Source organism: Platalea leucorodia (genome assembly GCF_965183815.1).
Source record: "Platalea leucorodia genome assembly, chromosome: Z".
Classification (NCBI taxonomy): Eukaryota; Metazoa; Chordata; class Aves; order Pelecaniformes; family Threskiornithidae; genus Platalea; species Platalea leucorodia.
The window spans coordinates 66,116,391-66,135,035 of NC_138858.1; the positions used below are offsets into that span (position 1 = coordinate 66,116,391).

Below are 18,645 nucleotides of genomic sequence, written 5' to 3' on the forward strand. Positions count from 1 at the left end.
ATAGGGCTAATCCAAATTATAGTACTGAGTCGCTTGTTTTAAAAAAGTTTATTTAAACAAAGTAGGTACATTTCACAGAAATGGTTATAAAATGCATAGCATATTATAAACAATACTGTTACTTTACAGATACTAGTTGTTATTATCCTAAATATTGCTTTTTAAAACCTAACCAGAAATGAGTAAGCTAAAATCCCCAGTTATTCCATCTTAGGCACTGTGAAAAATAGTATGATATAACAAAGCAGGTGTCCACTTTTTCATTCACTCTACTGATTGTATTGCTGCATCATTAATTCGCAAGTTCCTATTATATGGAAATATCTGGTCCCTGGAGTCATGTACCAAGACTAGATTTCCATCAGCTGGAACACAAATTGCACTTGCTCAGCCAACCAAAACCCCATGCAACTCCAAGGAAAGCTGACTGAGCGTCTTCACACCAATTAACTTAATGGACAGAGACCATACGACTGGACGAAAAACCTAGCAGTTCTAAGTTGTGCAGATATGTCACACCCAGACTGCTCTTCATAAGCAACTTGACTGCAAGCTGGCGAGTCCATACATATTTCAAGCTTGACTTCAATGGAAATTGAATGCCCAGTAGAAACAGACCTTACCCTCAGCAGTGATGCAATGCCACAGAAAGTGGAATTGAGCCTTTTTACAGCACCTGAGAACTGAGCACACCATGAACATTCAGAACTTCACATAATCAAATCCAGAGGTGTCTGTTTTCTGATCTTTGGGATGCCAGGCCACAAATAAGTAAAAATGAAGAGCACAGCACCAATCCACAACCACAGCTGAGACAAAGAACCAGTTCATTCACACAACACTTCAGCACATGAGTCATGACTGAAATTCTTCCCATTTACACTTCAATGACAATAGGCAGGAAGCAAATGCTGAGGTAAAAGGAGTTGCACCAGGTTTGCACTGGTGTAAGCAAGTGTATAATCAAGCAAGCTATAAAATCCATTAATTCACACACAATAGAGAAGGAATAATCCCCTTATTTTCAAAACACATAGATACATGTTCAAGAATAAACTGACTTTCTGCATTATGACATGAGCTTTACAGTAGTTTAACCTTGGCTTGGACTGAAAACAAAGAACCTTGAACTCTGGCCAGCAGAGCTCCTTTGGAACTGTTTGTCAAGAGAGAGGAATGAGGTCTGAAGCAGTCCAAGAACATCGACGTTTCATTCACCATCTTCAAGTAGTTTTTGTAAGTTGTTCTGTATCTTAGAAAAAGAGAGAAAAATAATTGGGAGGCAGGAAGTGTTATACTGCATTTAAAAAAACAAACAAGACATACTCTTCAATATACTCTCTGTGTGCGCGTTAATTCTGTCACAACTATTCATACCAATGGTATTCATGTTAAATGCTTTCTGCACTAGAGCCACAGGAAACATCTGGATATGATCAGCCAGCAGCACACCTAGCTTTCATATTACGAGTATCTCTGGCAATTTCCTCCTATAGCTTCTCTCCTTCATTAGGTATGAGAAAATAAAATAGAAAAAAACTAGAGCTAGAAAGAAACGGACAAGAAACCCAATTATTTTGAACTTGGCGAAAACCCAATAAAAGCCTCAAACTTCACAGTTGCAGCTCTTAGGTTTAAGTGGATAATTCAAATAGTTTTGTAACAGCTTCAGCTACACAGCTGGCTGTGATGTGTGCACAGCAAAATAAGGTCTTCTAACCATTAGCAGACATGTCCTATTTGCCAGATTTAGTGTATTGATTGTGGGTTATCTTCCCTTAGTTACAGTGAAGGCAATGCCAGCCAGTTCCATCCTCAAGGATGCTTTGCACAGACCTATTTTACACGGCCTATTTATCCACCTTTCATCTCCTTGTCCTTAAAAGCAGAGAGCGGGGATTATAGTGGGTCACATCCCCTGGCACACGTGTTCCCTGTATCTTAGTAACTAGCAGTCACTGGCTACACAAGGTTCAGTCACAGCTACTTTCAGACTTCAGTTTAAGGAACCATTGTACTTCCTGTTCAAGGATACCACTTCTTAATCCTACCTCATGATTTCTAGCCCAGACGCACACCTTTTTTCAAGAGTGGCATTTTGGGGAAAGAAAAACAGTAAGGAGCACCTGATTTTGTAAGAGACACTTAACGCATACACAGGAATTTCTTTTTCACAAACTACAGTAGAGTAAGGGAATGGGTAACATTAGTCCACATTTTCCCTCCCCCAGTTTAACGCTTTATCCTCTGATAGACATGGTGCATTTTAACAACCTGTTAAATACACTTAAATGCCAAAGCAAAATTCTGCTAAGCCAGGGTAATTCCTTGGCTCCCAGTATGAAGTAGAGCTTGTAAAAATCACAAGGTCACACTGAAAAAATCATTGCAACATACTCTTGCACTGAACATTTTTTAACTGGAGAGTAATTTTTAGTTTTTAACCCAGATAATTTCTGCGCTCTAGTTTACAATGCTGCAGTCACACGGGAAGCGAGGGGAGAGAAGACAAGTTATGCTGGAACTTTTATGCTACCTTTGCTGCCCAAGCCAGCTGCAGCCAATTACTAGCACTTTTCACCAAGGCATATGAAACAGTTAAGCAACTGCAGTAACTGCTCAGAGAACATAAAGTTATTAGATTTCTACCAAGTTTTACAGTACAAGAGTAGGGTCAAAGATCCTGTTCTAACCACTGCTTGTCTCGATTAGAGAGGACTGGGATTTGGCAATATGCAGCTACAGGCAATACTCATTTAGCTTGTGTGCACAGCAGTTGATTGTGTCTTGAGTATTTGGCAAATACAAGGTAAGACTTTAAGGGTCCAATCCTGTAGACGCTAACTGAAAAAAGCACATGACTTAAGACTCTAATTCAGGACAGAGGGTCACTTCTCTGGGAATAGCTGAATGATCCAACCATCCAGCTGCCTTTTACTGCATCTCCAAGCAGAGACTATATAAGGGAGTGCGAAAGTGCCTAGTCCTGCTGCAAAGGGCTGGCTGGCTTCCCACTTAAATGAAGTTAAGGTCTCCTATGCACCATCTCGCTAGCCTGTCCTAAACAGCTGGAAAGCAGTAACCTCTTAAATGACCTAATTTGGCTAAAGATTGTATCTGGTAATCATCTGGTAAGTATTTTCCCCTTGTATTCATATTGTTCTTATCCAGACCATCCAGAGGGGTTATGTTAGCATTACTCTAGACTTCCACAGCCAACGGGATGGAGATGTGGGGGGAGAAACCTCTTTTTGGCAGTCTTTGTAAAACCTATGCCACACAGGTAAACAGTGATGTTATATAATTCTAGCTTTACGCTATTTGAGAAACTTAGTTTGGGAAAAAAAGGTGTTGAAAGACCTTGACATGCCCTCAGTTTTTAGAAACAGAGGCAAAAATAGTACATGTGACTTAAGCACATAGGAATTCAAGTAACTTTTGTTTTCGCTCCACTAATACTTTTTTTCATGCTTGGCCAGTGTATGTGTTCCCAGCACATACCATTTTATACACCTGTACAGGGTGCACTTGTCAAGGTTTGGGGGCAGGGGCGGGACAGGGGGCTGCAGGGGCAGCTGCTGTGGGAAGAGGCCGGGGGCTGCCCCGTGCTGGACACGGCTGTTCCAGCAGTCTCCAATGGACCCACCACAGCACACAGAGGAGCCCCTCAGCCAAGACAGTGGTGGACCCTCTGGGAAAGTGATTTTAAGAAAGGGGAAAACCAAAACCAGAGAAGAGGGTGAGAAACAGCAGAAGGAACACCAAGGTCTGAGAAGGAAGAGGGGGAGGAGGTGCTCCGTGGCAGAGAAGATGTCCACACTGCAGCCCATGGAGAGCCCATGCCAGAGCAGGCGGTTCTTTCCTGAAGAACTGGAGCCCTTGGAGGAGCCCATGCTGCAGCAGGGGGAAAATGGGGTAAGAAAGGAGCAGCTGAGAGAAAATTCTTATGTACTGAGCATAACCCCCCCACCCCACTTGGGGGGCAGGGAGTGCGGTGAGGAGTCGGGAGCGGAGGAGTGAAGTTGAGCCTGGGACAGCAGGGAGGAAAGGTAATGTTCTATCATTTGCCTTTGTTTCTTACTACCCAAATCTATTTTAACTGGCACTATATTAAACTGATTTTCCCCAAGTCGAGTCTGCGTTGCCTGTGATGGTAACTGGTAAGCAATTTCTCTGCCTTTATCTTGACCCACAGGCTTTCTTATCCTATTTTCTCCCCCCTGCCCTGCTAGGAAAGGGGAGTGAGAGAGCAGCTAGGTGGGCACCTGACTGCTTGCCAAGGTTAGCCCACCACAACACCTAAAGTGGAAATAAGGTCTGCACACCCACTCTTGTTCTGCACAGGTTTCCAATTTAAGTCAGCAAGCGCATTTAGTTTTGCAATTAGAGAATGGCAAAAAGTAAAGGTCAGGCATACGGAATTACACAACTGGTGCAGCAGCATTTTTGTTACTAAAGTGAAACTGGCAGATTCCAGTCATTTCATATGAGGAGGCTGACTACATATGAAAGCCAGCATCATTTTTCTTAATCAAAAAACCAAAACCCAAACAAAAGTTCCAGACAGAAAATTTCATCAAATAGTAATAAGGGTTAAGTTCAGAATCCTTAGCCTTGATCAACAAAAAAATAATTCACGTCGTTACATGCAATAATCACCCCTGAAGTGTCCAGTTTATTAGTATTCCTGGTTGTGAGCCTCAGCTCAAGGCAAAACATTCACACATACCAATACCTGTACTTGGGCTAATTTATAGTCCAAAAACCAGCCCTTTGTCTAGGAAAACATGCCAGCTTCTGGTATCAAATCTGGGGGTAACTTGGCACTTTTCGAAATAACAGACCATAGAAATTCAGCAAGAACCTGATTAGTGTATCAGCATTTGCATTATATCACAGGAAGTTACCTTTTCCAATTTTATAAGATTAGCAGTTAACTCATCACAAAGGGCATCAGCATTAATTTGCAGATGAGATCCCAAACCTTGGCGCACTGGATGTCTGTCAAACAGAAAAAAGAAGTAAGTGTGACAGAATGAAAAAGAGGAAAACAGCACGGAGAGATACATGTAGATGGGAATACAATGGTGACATTGTGAACTGTACTTGTTTACAGAAACAAAGGCCTAAGTCACTTTTGCACTCTTGACTACATTCTTTATGGGGTCTCATTCTCCAGAAGTTTGGATGGAAAACTTTACAGCTATTTCCACTGGAAATAAGCTGAAAAGTTGCAGAAGTTCCATGTCCTGTGATTTGCAGGAAATCAGAAAGTCTAACCCCTTGATGCTGTAGAAGTACACATCAGATCATCCTGTATCTTGTACTATTTGGGATCAGAGCAACAGAAAACATGACCTTCTCATGTAAGAATGCTTTAGAAGAGGGACACAGAATCCTGCTAATCAAAACATGCCAGAAGTGGGAAAATGGCTTTTGACATTGCCTACTATTAGAGGTGGGCTTACCCCTCTCCTTGCATTATTGGTAAAATATAAATACAAGCCTATTTAAGATAAAGAACCATTTCCTCCCTATCCCTTTTTTATCAAGAACCTAGCTCTGTCTTCTGACACACACATGCAAGTCCTACTGATTTCCACAGAAGACAGCTGACAGCAGTTGGATCCTAAGAAGGACAGCCATTGTTCAGTTTGACCACAAGTGCATTGTTGGAGTGACCTGTTCGTCACGGATGGGTCGTTAAAGAAAGCTGAATTAAAAAGCACCCTTATTCAAGAACTTGCTACAGGTTTGAAACACTTTGCAGAAAGTTCCACCCAGCCTGGGTACAGCTCTGGCTTGAATTTTATTTTCCCTCTCTGTTTTTCGGGTGGTGCTTCTCCAGCTGTCAGCATTCCCACTCATGCTGCATGTGGCTGCAGGTTTTGCAGTGAGATGTATAAATGACTTTGTAGGCCATGTTTTTCAGAGCAGCTCAGAAAAAGTTCAGGTATAAGAAGGGGAGAAGAGTTAATGCAAAATGTAATGCTGAATAAACTGATTAGTATTCTCAGCAGTATTCAGTTAACTGCCTAAGAGAGGACCAGGAAGCTGATACAGAGCATACTGCTGTGGTGTATGCCCCTGCACTGCCTCTCCATTTAATGTTTGCATATTTCCTATGCATGCAACATGGTGATTAAAAAAAAAAAAAAAAAAAAAAAAAAAAAGCAAGGGCAGCTGACATCCATGACTCTAGCTACAGAATGGAACTATCAATGGAACTATGGCCCCTTTCCCTATTTCCTCTTCAAATACACAAAGAACCTCCCCTTGGTGTGTCTGGATTTTTTTTTTGTTTGGCTTGGTTTTGTGGTGTGGGTGTTTTTTTTTTTTTTATTTAAGCAAGACAGGATATCAGTTTCTAATGAGGGTATCGGCAGGCCAAAGCTTTAGAAAACATTATACAAGCAAGTCAGGTGTATTAACCCACAGATTATGAAGTACCTTCTGTCATCTTAAGCTAATCAAATGACATTAAGACTGAAGACAGAAGTTATACCTTTTCCACAGAATAAAGGAACTGGAAAGGAATTGCTCACTTCAGCAATTTACACTTTAGTTAAAGTGTAGTTAACTTACTAGTTGAGATAGTTAAGCTATCTCAAAAATTCTCAAGGCAGTAGTACACCATGATATATCACATTTATACTAAGAGTCTTAAACAGAAAGCTGTGAGATGAGGCTACTACAGATAAAAGAACTACAGGACACTAAAGTATCACAAAGGCACTACAGTATCACAGTAGTTTCTGAAGAAAATAGATGAGCATGACAAATACTGGAAAAAGATTTTAAACCCCCAAAATTTTACAGACTCTATCTTACTCCTTAACATGTGAATCAAAGGATGTGATGGAAATAAGACGTTCCTCCAGGACACTGATTTTATATCTCATGTAGAAGGTAGAAAATATTAATATACAAACACTGTAAAAGAGAAAAATAAGGTACATCAGTTAATGGAAACTTAACTTTGGCTGAGGTACCTGCCAAATTTAATGTTAAAAGCCATTTAAATTGTTACTTGTACACGTTGAATAATAAAGGTATCATTCTTAGAAACACCTCAGGAATACCCATCAGTGGCATACAGACAGTTATGCAAATCTCAGCCTTGAGTATGGCTTTGCTAAGTGACGTGTAAAATGAACTTGCAAGTAGTTAAACTCTTAACATTACCTGAACCAAAAGACCTTTGCTTTTAAAAGTAAAAGGCCCGTTAAGTAAGCCTGCCCCAGCATTCTACTTCTGAAAAGTATAAAGGCCACAATTACCAATAATTTCCTTTTTTGAAGTGAAGCTTAGATTATATTAGTCTATGTAAACATAAGAAAATCCTAGTATTTTGACAATCTTGGTATTAGTTGTTAACTTACAGAACTGCGTAAAATATAAGTACGTGGTTCAGAGACAAGAGCTTCTGGGACTTCACTTTGTGGAAGAATCTGAAGGCTTCAGAATCGCCTGCAAGAAAAAGAGCCAAGTGTTACTTTGATCAAAGCAGACCACGGTACACAAACAGTGTTTTCAAGTGTGCAACAGATAATATAAACAGAGCGATAAACAAGAAAGAGATCTTCCAAATTATGTGAACTGACATAACTATGCAAATTTATCTCAACTAACTCCAGCTGAAGATCTGCCCTTGACTCCTTACCATTTTGAGGACTGTTTTGGGCTTTTCCGTCAGCTCCGCGTTTACTGTGTGCATCTGAACGGACAGCCTTTGCCTCAGCCTTGGAAACTTTCAAGTGAGTCTGTGTCTCAACGACATGATAATCTGTCAAAAGCAAGATTTTTAATAAAGCTGAAATATGAAGTCAAAGGAAGCTGTTGATGGCTTCAGATAGTCAAGGAGTAGGGGACGAGGAGGATTTTAAAAGGTGTATTTCTGGATTTGGACAGAAAGCAGCAGTTGGTTTAGTAGCCTTAAAACAGTTTGCATAGTAATTTCACATAATCGCAAAATATAAAGAAGCACCTGGACTAGAAGAGGATGATGTATGCTGCATTTACATTTCCAGATCCTTTGAAAGACAGCAACCTGTGCAAACCTTGAAGGTTATCACCCATTCTCCAGTCAGAAGATTATACAGACACAAAAGTCATCTCGCAGAAGGACCGAATATGCTAGAGTAATGATTCCAAATGATTTTAATAGCAACATCAAATGGAGATATTGCATTGTTACTTTAAAAAGGAGATTATAGCTCCCTTTCCTGACTATTTTTTAAATGCACGTGATGTCTTAAAAGAGATGGGACGGAAAAATCCAATCACACTCAGTTCTATTCATGCTTTACTTGCACAACCTGGACTGCTCTAATGATGCACAAGAGAGAGAATCACAAGTGACAGATGTGTTCCCCTCCACCCCTCAATTCCTTTTTCTAGGGTGATTCTTTAATGGGATATTGTTTTTTTAATTGTGGAAAACAGAAAGGTTTGAAGCAATTATTAGCTGTAAGGCAGTAAGACAGCAAGTTAAATCACTATTCAGAAGCATTCATGTGGCAAGTGATGACACCACAATTTAGTTACTGCTTCACAAACACCACCAAACAGTTAAACATACACACAGAGTAAATACCAAAGACCAATGAAAGTAATTAGCCCCAAATCATACCACTGAATGAAAGACACATAGGACAAAAGAAGAGTTAATTAAAACTAACATGACAGAAAACTGCTATGAAAAAAAAAAGACAGTATTTCATTTAAAAGTAATGGTAAAAGTTTCTTATTATACAAATACTTTTATAGTCAAGATGGAACCTGGAGTAACAACAGCATAACAACGCATTAATATGTTAATATATATTAATTGTACAGCAGAATAATACCCCAAGTTTTGCTAATAACATTCAGCATGTGCTACATAAAACAAGCTCTGCTGTACTTATGAAATTCTATGCAGTGAGTTTCTACACAGCATTCCTGCTAATTAGGTGAAGAACTTGAGGCATATGAGACTACAACCAGTAGCGCTAAGAAAGAACAACTTTGGACAGTATCTTCAAGTGTCTTAGTAACTGCAAAGAATAAGATGAGGGTTTAAAAAACAAAACCACAGAAACACATGTCAAAAATAACTTTTTTGATGATCAAAAGCCACCATGGTACAGAACATTATTTGTATAGATTAGAATAAGTTACACTGTGACTTAAACTACTTTAGAATAGGGGGGTTTGTTTGTTTGTTTGTTCGCTTTTCTTTTTTTTAAAGGAGGAACGTCTCCTACTTTGTATCTCTGCTAGCATAACTGATGGGGGATGTGAGGAGCAGATAGTACATGGATAAGCAGCTGGAGGCCGTAGTGACAAATCAGATCTGCTGCTGACAAAGTCATTGCCTGAGTCTGGATTGCAAAGGGGTATAATAATGGAAATGCAGCTATTGTGGCGTTGAGGAAGACCTTAAAAACTATGTAGTTCTCCAGGACTGTGGAGAATGTAGATTCCACATCAGAAGGGGATTACAGAAGCAAAACTGAGAGCTAAGCCATTCTCATTTTCTTGGGCCTCACGATCCCACTCACCTTGGAAGCATTCCAGCTCTGGGGTCTGTGAACCTGTGCTGCTGGACTCTTCCATCTCTTGTCTCCGCTGCTGCACTATTCCATCCAGATCAGAATAGTCTTCGTTGAAATCCTGACGGGCAGAAAGAGTCACAAGAAGTCTCAGCCCTGTTCTAAATCTAAATAACCTTATTTCCTCTGACCCTTCTCTAGAAACTGAACCAACAATTACAGATTTAAAACTGTTTAACCAGGAACAATCTCTGGTATCAAGATGTTGAGATCGAGTCAGCAAAATAAGCCCCGTATGATCACCAGAATTCAAGCCTCGTCCCCTGCCTTCATTTAAGTGATAAAGTCTGTGTGCAAAAGAAAGAAACTGTTAAGTTAGACAAACTGCGAAATCCAGGACAGGCATTACTAGAATTAGACTCTGGTCATCACATGTGGCTACACAGCTCTTTCAGATGTCTGAATTGCCTCACAGAGGAAGGATTGCAACTAGAAATACTTCAAAAACTCTTCAGGGCAGGGGAAGAAGCTACTTTAAGTCAGTACAGAGTGCTGTGAAACCTGACTGCTAAAGAGAGGTATGTAGACCATACAGACCTTGGAATACATCCAAAGCATATGCATGTATATATACTGCATGTGAACAGATCAAATTACACCTATGCCAATCATTCCCACTGCTTCCTAATGTTAAAAAACTCATGAAAGTTTTAAAAACAGATGTCACAATTTCCTTTAGTTTCCTTTCTTCAGACATCGTACTTGCAATGAAAGATGCCATGCCACAAAAGAACAAACATCTAAGCCACTTACCAAGGGCAGAGTTGTAGGACGATCAGCCCTGAAGCTGTTTTCTGCAGAAGAGGGATTTGAACTGTTACCCATGCTTATATCCTGAAAAAAGCAGCGGTGTTAATAAGGAACATGCTCCGAAACTTCCTAGCATTTAAAAGCAGGAAAGCAGTAATAATGAACACAAAGCTACATACCATCTTCACTCCCATTAGTACTTACCTCAAGATGCCTACAGATAGATTTTAATAGCTTGTAGGTGGTATCTCTGGAGAGTAAGGAGACAAACATGTACTGAAAAACAAAAGTTGCAAAACTGTTTGAGAAAAGGCATACAGTACAAGTTTCCTTTTATCTAAATAAAACTGATACATGGTTTTGCTGATCAAGTGACTACTTTCAAGCACTTTCACATAGCAGGCAAAACCTCCATTCCTTCTAAGCCTATGACCTGAGGTTAATCACAAGGAACACAGAACAGGCACATGAAAGTTACCATGTTCTGCTGCAGGAACCCGAGCATAGTCCAAATCTGTTCTTTCTTTTATAAAGACTTTGCAAACTATGTTTTACCGACCCCTTTAAAAAAAAAAAACAAAACCACAACTCATTTTTTGTATGGTCTCCTGCATCCACAAAATATTTGTGCAATGAAAATGGGCTGGTTCTAAAGCTGCTCTTAGGATAATCACATTTTCTACTTATTGATGCAACTACTATTCCTGAGTATCACTGTAAGCAACTGTATTTTGTGCATCTATGGTATTGCTGGTCAGGTAAGAGACCCAAGTAAATGAAAAAATACTGTCAGAGCTGCCAACAAGGCAGTTAACCGTCTGTGCATGCACTTCCTGACCCACTGCTTCAGTTCCCCCCGTGCTACTACACAGCAGTCCTGAGAAAAGGGAATGACAGATTACAGAGAGCAGGTGGCAACCAGAGATTCCATTTCTTATTTTCTCACCAAGTTCTACATAGCTTTGTTTACTGCTGATCCAAAGGAAAAAGACAGGGAGTTAGTAGGAAGAATAAAAATGGTCCTTGACTGTCACAAGGGAGGAGGCAGAAGAAGCTAGAATCATCCCCTAAGAAGCCAGATCCTCCAAGGTCCTAAATCTAAATGGCCACGTGCAACCAATTCCTATAGCTGTTTAAATGGCCACTGGGCACCTTCAAGAATCCCTGACATTACTGCCAATAAGTAGGGAGAAAAAAAAGGTAGAAAAAAATGAAAAAGAAAGCAGGCAGAGTGCAACAGCTTCGCCCTCTACCAGTACTTACCCTATCTGTGACTGTTGCTATGATCAGAGCATTTGGCACAAGAAGGGCAGTTTTGGTTTTCTTCAAAAGTGTCACTGAGAGCACAGGTATGCTAATCTGAAACAAGATCAATGTAGTGTTAGAGTCCCAATCTGCACATACAAATCTGCATGCTCTTTCAAAGGAGCCAGCCTACCAACTGTGATAAGCCAGACCTTCAACAACTAGTCAAGTATCTGCTTGTCATCTAAGGGCTAGAAACTCACTCTTTAGTTGGTACTTAGTTTTGTTAAAAAAGTGTGCTAGCAGAAAAAACCCAAACCAACCCAACACAAAGCATATAATTTTAATTATTCTTAGTCCCAGGCCTGGGTCTAAGAATCTGTAAATCTGGTCATTATTTGTTCTGTTGATTTTTTTTAACATGTCAGCTCTATTTGTCCTGCTTCAGAAGCCATGTCTTTTGAAAACAGCTAATTAAACAGGTCCTCCACTATACTTTTTCTGCTTTAACTGGATATTGTATTGTTCCACAAAGTTTTTCCAACACTTTTCAAAACAGCTTTTTTCTGGGAGTGGGGAGAAAGGAGCAGCTACGATGCATGTTTGATGGGAAAAACCCAGAACGCTCAGGTAGTCAGAACAGAATCTGCATCACTTTTTTAAAAAAAAAAACTCAAACAAACAACAAACCAAAACAAAACCAAACCAGAAGATTTTTCAGCAGAAATCCAGCTAACAGTAATGATAAAAAAGCAGCTTAGAAGTTTTCTGATTGGCTCAGCTCACCTCAAAGAACCTTAAATCAGAAATGTTAATGGCATTCTACTGCATGCTATTTTGATGGATAACATTACTGTAATCAAGACTAAAGTGTACTTAAGTGGGATTAAGCATTTGCTTACTGCACTGTTACCCCAGCATTCGATTATAATGGTAAAATCACTGCAAAGTACTTTATTTCTATCTGGAGTAATAATTATTTCAGGAAACAAAGTACACCTGCAGGCAACTTGGAAAGCAACTAAAATGCATAAGATAATGCTTAGCCCTCGGAAAGACTCAAGGCCAATATATATAGCCAAAACAGAACTACCTGGACAGACAATGATGTCTTTCAAAGCCTATTCGATCCTGCAGAAGCAATCTTTTGTTTTTGAATATGCACAAATGTTTACACTGCAGATTCAAATCTCCTGACTTGCATGGCTATTCCCTCCACCAAAGCTTTCAATAAAAAAAAAAAAACCACAAAAACCTGCAGGTAGAAGAATTAATGTTCAAAAATTTATTAGAATGTGTAGACCTGCTACTTCGCACAATAAAACACTTTATCACTAAGCTTAAACTGTTTTACAAGTTGTAAGCAATAGAGGTTTTGTGTCTTGGAAACTTTGTCAGTGCATCTGACTGCTAAGAAGGTTCCTCTTCCTGTCAAGCTTGATTTCCTCCTCCCCCTCCCAATACGTTATTTTTCATTATATCCCTGATTTACCTGCTTTTTTGATGATGGTATTCCTAAAAGCTTGTGCCTGCTGTATGTGACTGAACAAAGCTTTAAGTGTGCGTTGCAGGGGTAGGGGAAGACAGCTGGAAATAAATGATCAGGCCTATCCCCTTCATTCTTCATTTTCCCTGCAATGTTTTCTGAAAACAATTACCCAGAATTGAATAATTTGGACTATCACTATAGCCACATTTACAAATACTGTCCACTCTACCCTATCTTGTAATATGTTTTCCCTTTTCATCGTATACATAAATATGTATATATTCCTGCATTTAAAACGCTGTTGACAAAGGTAATTTCCTAGTATTACATCATTATCATTCTGCATTGGTTTTCCCAGGTCTTTCTTGTCTACTTGGTAGATTTCTACTAGATTTTTGTATACATTTATCTTAGCTTGAATTTAGAAAGCTGTCCCACAGTTTGAAGTAGTCACATTTATTCATGATGAACAGGAGATTGATAGTACAGCAGCTTCAATTTTAATGAAACTAACTGCCAAGATAGCTGTTACTAATTATGAATGACAGTACCCAATCATTTGTTAATTTTGATTTCCTTGTTTGTGCCACATGGCTTTCAGCGACATACACACCATCCGCATTAATGTACTGTCTATGACTAATAAAATCCATTAAGTAGGAATCAACAATAATTCAGTTCCTTGGGCCAAGCAGTAAAACACAATAACCCATAAGGTCACTATGAACAATGTGGTTTTAATAATTTTAAGCTTTTTTAAAATCTATTCCACCTTCTTAAAAGCCATTTTGAAGATAGATGGTGTTCTATCAAAACGGGTGACAGCAGAGAAATGAGATACTGTCACCTCCTAAACTGGTTTCAGCACCCAATTCACTGACAAAAGGTCTGGATCTAACCAGGGACTTTGTTTAAGAAAGTACTCAAGAAAGAAGCCAAAGAAATCCTTGCAGCAAATCGAGCTGTTTTCCAATAAAAGCTCAAAAACAAAGCAGAGTTTATGTAAACAAAGAAAACCACTCCAAAAGCTCTGAATCAACAGAACCAGAACACAATTCTTTTTGGAAAGGCTTTATTTTTATCTTTTTTTTTTTCACCACAGGGGGCCCAAGCCTTAGGTGGGTCATATCTGCATGAAGGAAGAATAAATGATGATCTTGTAAATTAGGATCTTCCCGATGTCCCATTTTTGCTCTTCATACTAGGCTCACAAGTAAAAACCTAGCAAACTGGTTTTTCTTTCCCTGTTCTCTGTTTACGCAGAACAGAAGGAGTGCTAGAAGACCTTTGCCACTCAACTCAGAAGCCAGTTTTAGTTCTTCCTCTTTAATTGTCTTAATATGCTTGATCCCTCCCTCCAGTTCCCCAGCTACAGTCTTCCATTCAGCCTTCCTTTCTCCTCCTCCTCCTTTCTTCCATACTTACCCGAAGAGAGACATTTTTGTACAGTGTGTGCTACATGGGCTTGGCAATGCCCTCACTGCTGCATGTCAGATCCTTTCCTTTCATCTATTTTTTTCATACAGGAAGTCCTTAAGAGAGAGACTAGATCTGTAATAATAATAGTGTTCCAGTTCTAGAGTGACTTTCAGGCATCGCTTCTGAACAGTGATTGTATTCAGTAATACTTAGAAGTATTAGTACTCTAGCCTTGCATAATACTGTGAACTTCTGGTGATGAATAAACTGTTAAGGAATAGCATTACTGTTCTGTATGTAAAGATTTTACTAACCTTAGTGTCTTTACCAAAAACCTTGGAATGGAAGCAAATCCAGTTTTCAGAAAGGAATAACTTTCCTTGGTACAGAATTTCTTTCTGCAGAGCACAGGTAAAACCTGAAACAAATAGATACTCTATTATCTTTAAGGTAACCACAATGCGAGCCAACTATTACCAGTTTGGCTTTTGTTTTGCTCTTTTTTCAAAGCCATAATATATTTAGGTTTATACCTTTTGATAAACATTGTCAAACCTTGAACTATTCAATAAGTTTAACTAATACTGACAAGCTCAGAAGATTTCACAGGCCTAAGCTTAGACTCAAAATATATGAAGGACAAAGACTGAAATAAATAGTAACACTCAACTGGCTCCCAGAAGCCAAGAATCCTTTCTGAGAGAGTACCACCTAGCTTCCTATAAACTTTTTGACTAGCTTTCAGGTGACTATATTATGTAAATGTAAAGAGGTTAACGAAAGGTTTCAGCTTTAAACTTTTAGCTCTATAGCAGCTGTCCGGACTAGACGACCAACAGAGGTACAACACATGTAAAATAATACTGCTTTTACTTCACAGCCACTGAGCAAACCATTTCTCACTCATGAACTGCTTTCCTTGTATTCCTTTCAAGAAATATTTGTTATATGTATCTATGCAGAATTCACTTGTTGTAATTACCACAGAAAACAGCAGAATCTTTAAACATTTTAAGTCCTTCTCCTACCAGTGTTTTTAAATCTTAAAGCACCATCAACAGCAAAAGCTCAAGCTAGTCGCTTGACCAGTGCTGTCTCAATTAAGTAGTGCCTTTAGTAAGGTAGCTTCAGTAGCAAAAAAATGTTGCACTAGATTACTCTGCTAAGAAGTGCAAAGCAGGCTACAATTCCCAAAGATGCCCAACATCTGAAGAGTCAAATTTTGCAAGATTACAACAAAAACACCCACTGCATGCAGATGAAGGCCTTGTAGCTCTAGGCAGCTGGAGTTCAAGGTTTTTAAAATTTAAGTAGCCCCTCTTGTACATCAGCACAGTTGGTGGGTAACAACATTATCTTAGACCCACAGACAGCAACAACAAGTGGGTTAATACTTACTTTGTTTCAGTGGCTCATCAGTGGGAACATCTAGAAACAGCTTATGAAAGTGTGCATTTGCCTTCAGCTAAAAAACAAAAAGCCCCACACCCAGAGACACATACCTTATTAGAGATTCTTACAAACAAGTGACCCATTCCACTTCCTGTCCTCCCAATACCTTCTCATTTTGCCCACTTGTTTTACAATAAATCCTCATTTTTGCTATGTGGCTATTAAGTCTGTATCCTGCTTTACGCAGACTCTAACACACTGATGAAAAAGGAATCTATGTCCTTATACAACCATGAACTACAGTATTGCTAAAGAAGGGGGCTCTCATGGTAGTTACGTATTTACTCTTATTACATACAAACAAAAAAGTCCATCCTCTGCCCTACCTGATTCGAGGCACGTTTTTTCCTTTCAATCTTGGAGTCACTCTTGATATCCACTGTCAGGAGTGGACTATCTGTGCTGCTCTTTGTCCTGAAGATTAAAAAAGATATCCCATATAAGCTTGGCCTCAGTTCATTAGTCTTGGTAAGTTATCAACAGGACATGCTTTTCCATGAAACATATTAATCCTTTAATAAATATTATCTGATTCATCAAGGATTATGCAGCAATAAAGAGGAGCATATCTTATTCTTAAACCATTCCAGCCCTCACTGAAGGTCTTCTTTTAATTTAGAAGGAATATTCTAAATTACTAGTTGTAAGGAAGTAAAAAAAAAATTCAAGAAATTTTTAGAATTTGATGAATAATCATAGTGCGTAGTTCCATGTTCATTTGTTTCTGTGCAACATGTGAAATACTAACACTAAGCATGTTACTAATGCAAGATAAAGTAAGATAAAACTTAGTAGCTGAGAGTGCAAGGTAGTGTACTGAAAGCTATGAACTTGTACTACAAAATGTGAGAACATTTGCAAAGTGCAACAGAGAGGAAACATAGATGCCCAAGTCAGAGGATGGCTGTGAACTGTGTAGTGTAGTGTAGTGTGGCGTAATGAAATCATTGAGACAGCCAGCAATCCTCGAGGAGATGAAAGGGAATTGTGAATGCCAGTTGTATAGCAAGCTGCACCTGTACAGCTCTAGCCATTCATACTGGAAAAAGAAAACAACCCAAAAACCCAATAACTCTAGAGTAGAACAAGTACAGAGGAAAGTCTCTGCAGATGGCTGGGAAAATAAGTTCTGTTTGTTTTATAGAGGAGAAATTAATGGCATAGACTGTTCAGAAAAACAAAAACAGAGGTGGGATAAGAGTGTTTCATAAATCAGGAAGAGAAGAACGTTATCCCTGAGAGCTGTTTAGCACAGAACAAAACCATATCAACAGGCTATAAAAATAAGGTTGCTCTTTTTTAGAGGCCTTCAGATGCAGACTGATGAACAGAGGGAAAACACAACACAGGACTCCTATATTAAATGTCCTGAAGAACATGTTGTGCTAAAGATTCAATGGGGAAAGAAAGGTGTTACAAAACTTTCCATTACTGCACCTTATCCTGCACAGTAAGTCATCTTTACTTTCCTAAACCTGAGAGGTTCAGGATTTCCAGTAAAAACTGTAAGAGTGAGGGGATGAGAACCTCCAGATGTAATGGAGATATAGCTGGATTTAGGAAAGAGATTGTACAGCAGAACTGATTTAGATAGCAGCGGGGCTGGCTGCATATCTTAGGTGGTCCCTCACACAAGAAAACTCTAAAATACATGTGTTCGTGTATTTGTGTGCCTAGGTTATGTACAGGTCAAACTGAAATGAATAGTGAGCCTTACAAAAAACTTATGCCAACCCCTCACCAGCACACAGTCAATTACATGGTATGTGAGAGGTGAGACTGGAAGGATAGTTTACCAAAAAAAAAAAAAAAATTTAGTATTATTTAGGGTTTTTTTACAAGAGTTTCAAATGCATTCGTTCCAGTTCTCCAACAAAGGAAGAATGACTGTTTTTGCAGAGACATTACAATAATCTGATGCAATATACAGCACAGAGTCCAAAATTAAAACTTTTGTCATAGCTTTACCACAGACAATCAATATTCCAGCACAAAAGTGTTCTGGGAACAGCCCAGGACTCAAACTGCAGCTCATTTGACTGCCTGTCAAATTGACTGTGAAAGGGATGTAACTAGCAGTGGCACCAAACAGTGCAATGTATTTTTCCTAGAACAGAGAAGCTAAGCCGGTCCAAAGTCTAAATTCTCATTGTTGTGACTGCTTGTGGTGGGTAACAGAGCAACCCCTGGAAGGTGGCTCTGATTCTTGTTTCCTTGCGTAGTGTGCAAGCTAACCCACAACTCGGATGTCTGATAAAACTTGCTACTCAGTGTAGCTTCTTGAATAGGTTGTAACCATTCTGATTATCTGACTAGAAGAAAACTGACAGCATTTCTGACATTACCTAGCAACATCAGCTTTTTTCCGGTCATCAAAATATTCCATTTCACTTGGAGGGGTCTGCAGCAACACAGTAGGCGATTTTCCTGCCTTTCTTTTTTCATCTGTTCCATTTTCTCCATCTGAACTGCAGAGGGAAAAAAAAATAATAAAAAAAGAGATAGAAATGTGTATTGCAGGATTCATACCAATGTCAAATGCCACTGCAACATGTTGACAGTACAGCACATATTAATGAATAAAATGATGACATATCTTTTATATTAAGGTCCTGAAAAGTCCTCATCTACTGACTTGACAGTATTATACAGCTGAACAGTATTCTGCGCCCCAGTACTGGAATTTCAGTAATG

General features: G+C 39.2%; 1 protein-coding gene across 1 annotated transcript in view; it reads right to left on the reverse strand.

Annotated features, from left to right (window-relative positions):
• Positions 1 to 1,210: 1,210 nt before the first annotated feature.
• GRAMD2B (GRAM domain containing 2B) overlaps positions 1,211 to 18,645 on the reverse strand; it is a gene marked incomplete at its 3' end in the record, with an annotated part of 29,875 nt that continues 12,440 nt past the window's right edge. The window contains exons 2-14 of the mRNA XM_082336015.1: positions 18,297 to 18,419; positions 16,278 to 16,365; positions 15,898 to 15,964; positions 14,814 to 14,917; positions 11,610 to 11,705; positions 10,551 to 10,622; positions 10,350 to 10,430; positions 9,546 to 9,657; positions 7,664 to 7,786; positions 7,383 to 7,470; positions 6,832 to 6,933; positions 4,908 to 5,001; positions 1,211 to 1,252 (exon numbers count right to left, since the gene is read on the reverse strand). Coding sequence (XP_082192141.1) covers positions 1,211 to 1,252; positions 4,908 to 5,001; positions 6,832 to 6,933; positions 7,383 to 7,470; positions 7,664 to 7,786; positions 9,546 to 9,657; positions 10,350 to 10,430; positions 10,551 to 10,622; positions 11,610 to 11,705; positions 14,814 to 14,917; positions 15,898 to 15,964; positions 16,278 to 16,365; positions 18,297 to 18,419 — 1,192 coding nt within the window. The remainder of the gene's footprint in view (positions 1,253 to 4,907; positions 5,002 to 6,831; positions 6,934 to 7,382; positions 7,471 to 7,663; positions 7,787 to 9,545; positions 9,658 to 10,349; positions 10,431 to 10,550; positions 10,623 to 11,609; positions 11,706 to 14,813; positions 14,918 to 15,897; positions 15,965 to 16,277; positions 16,366 to 18,296; positions 18,420 to 18,645) is intronic.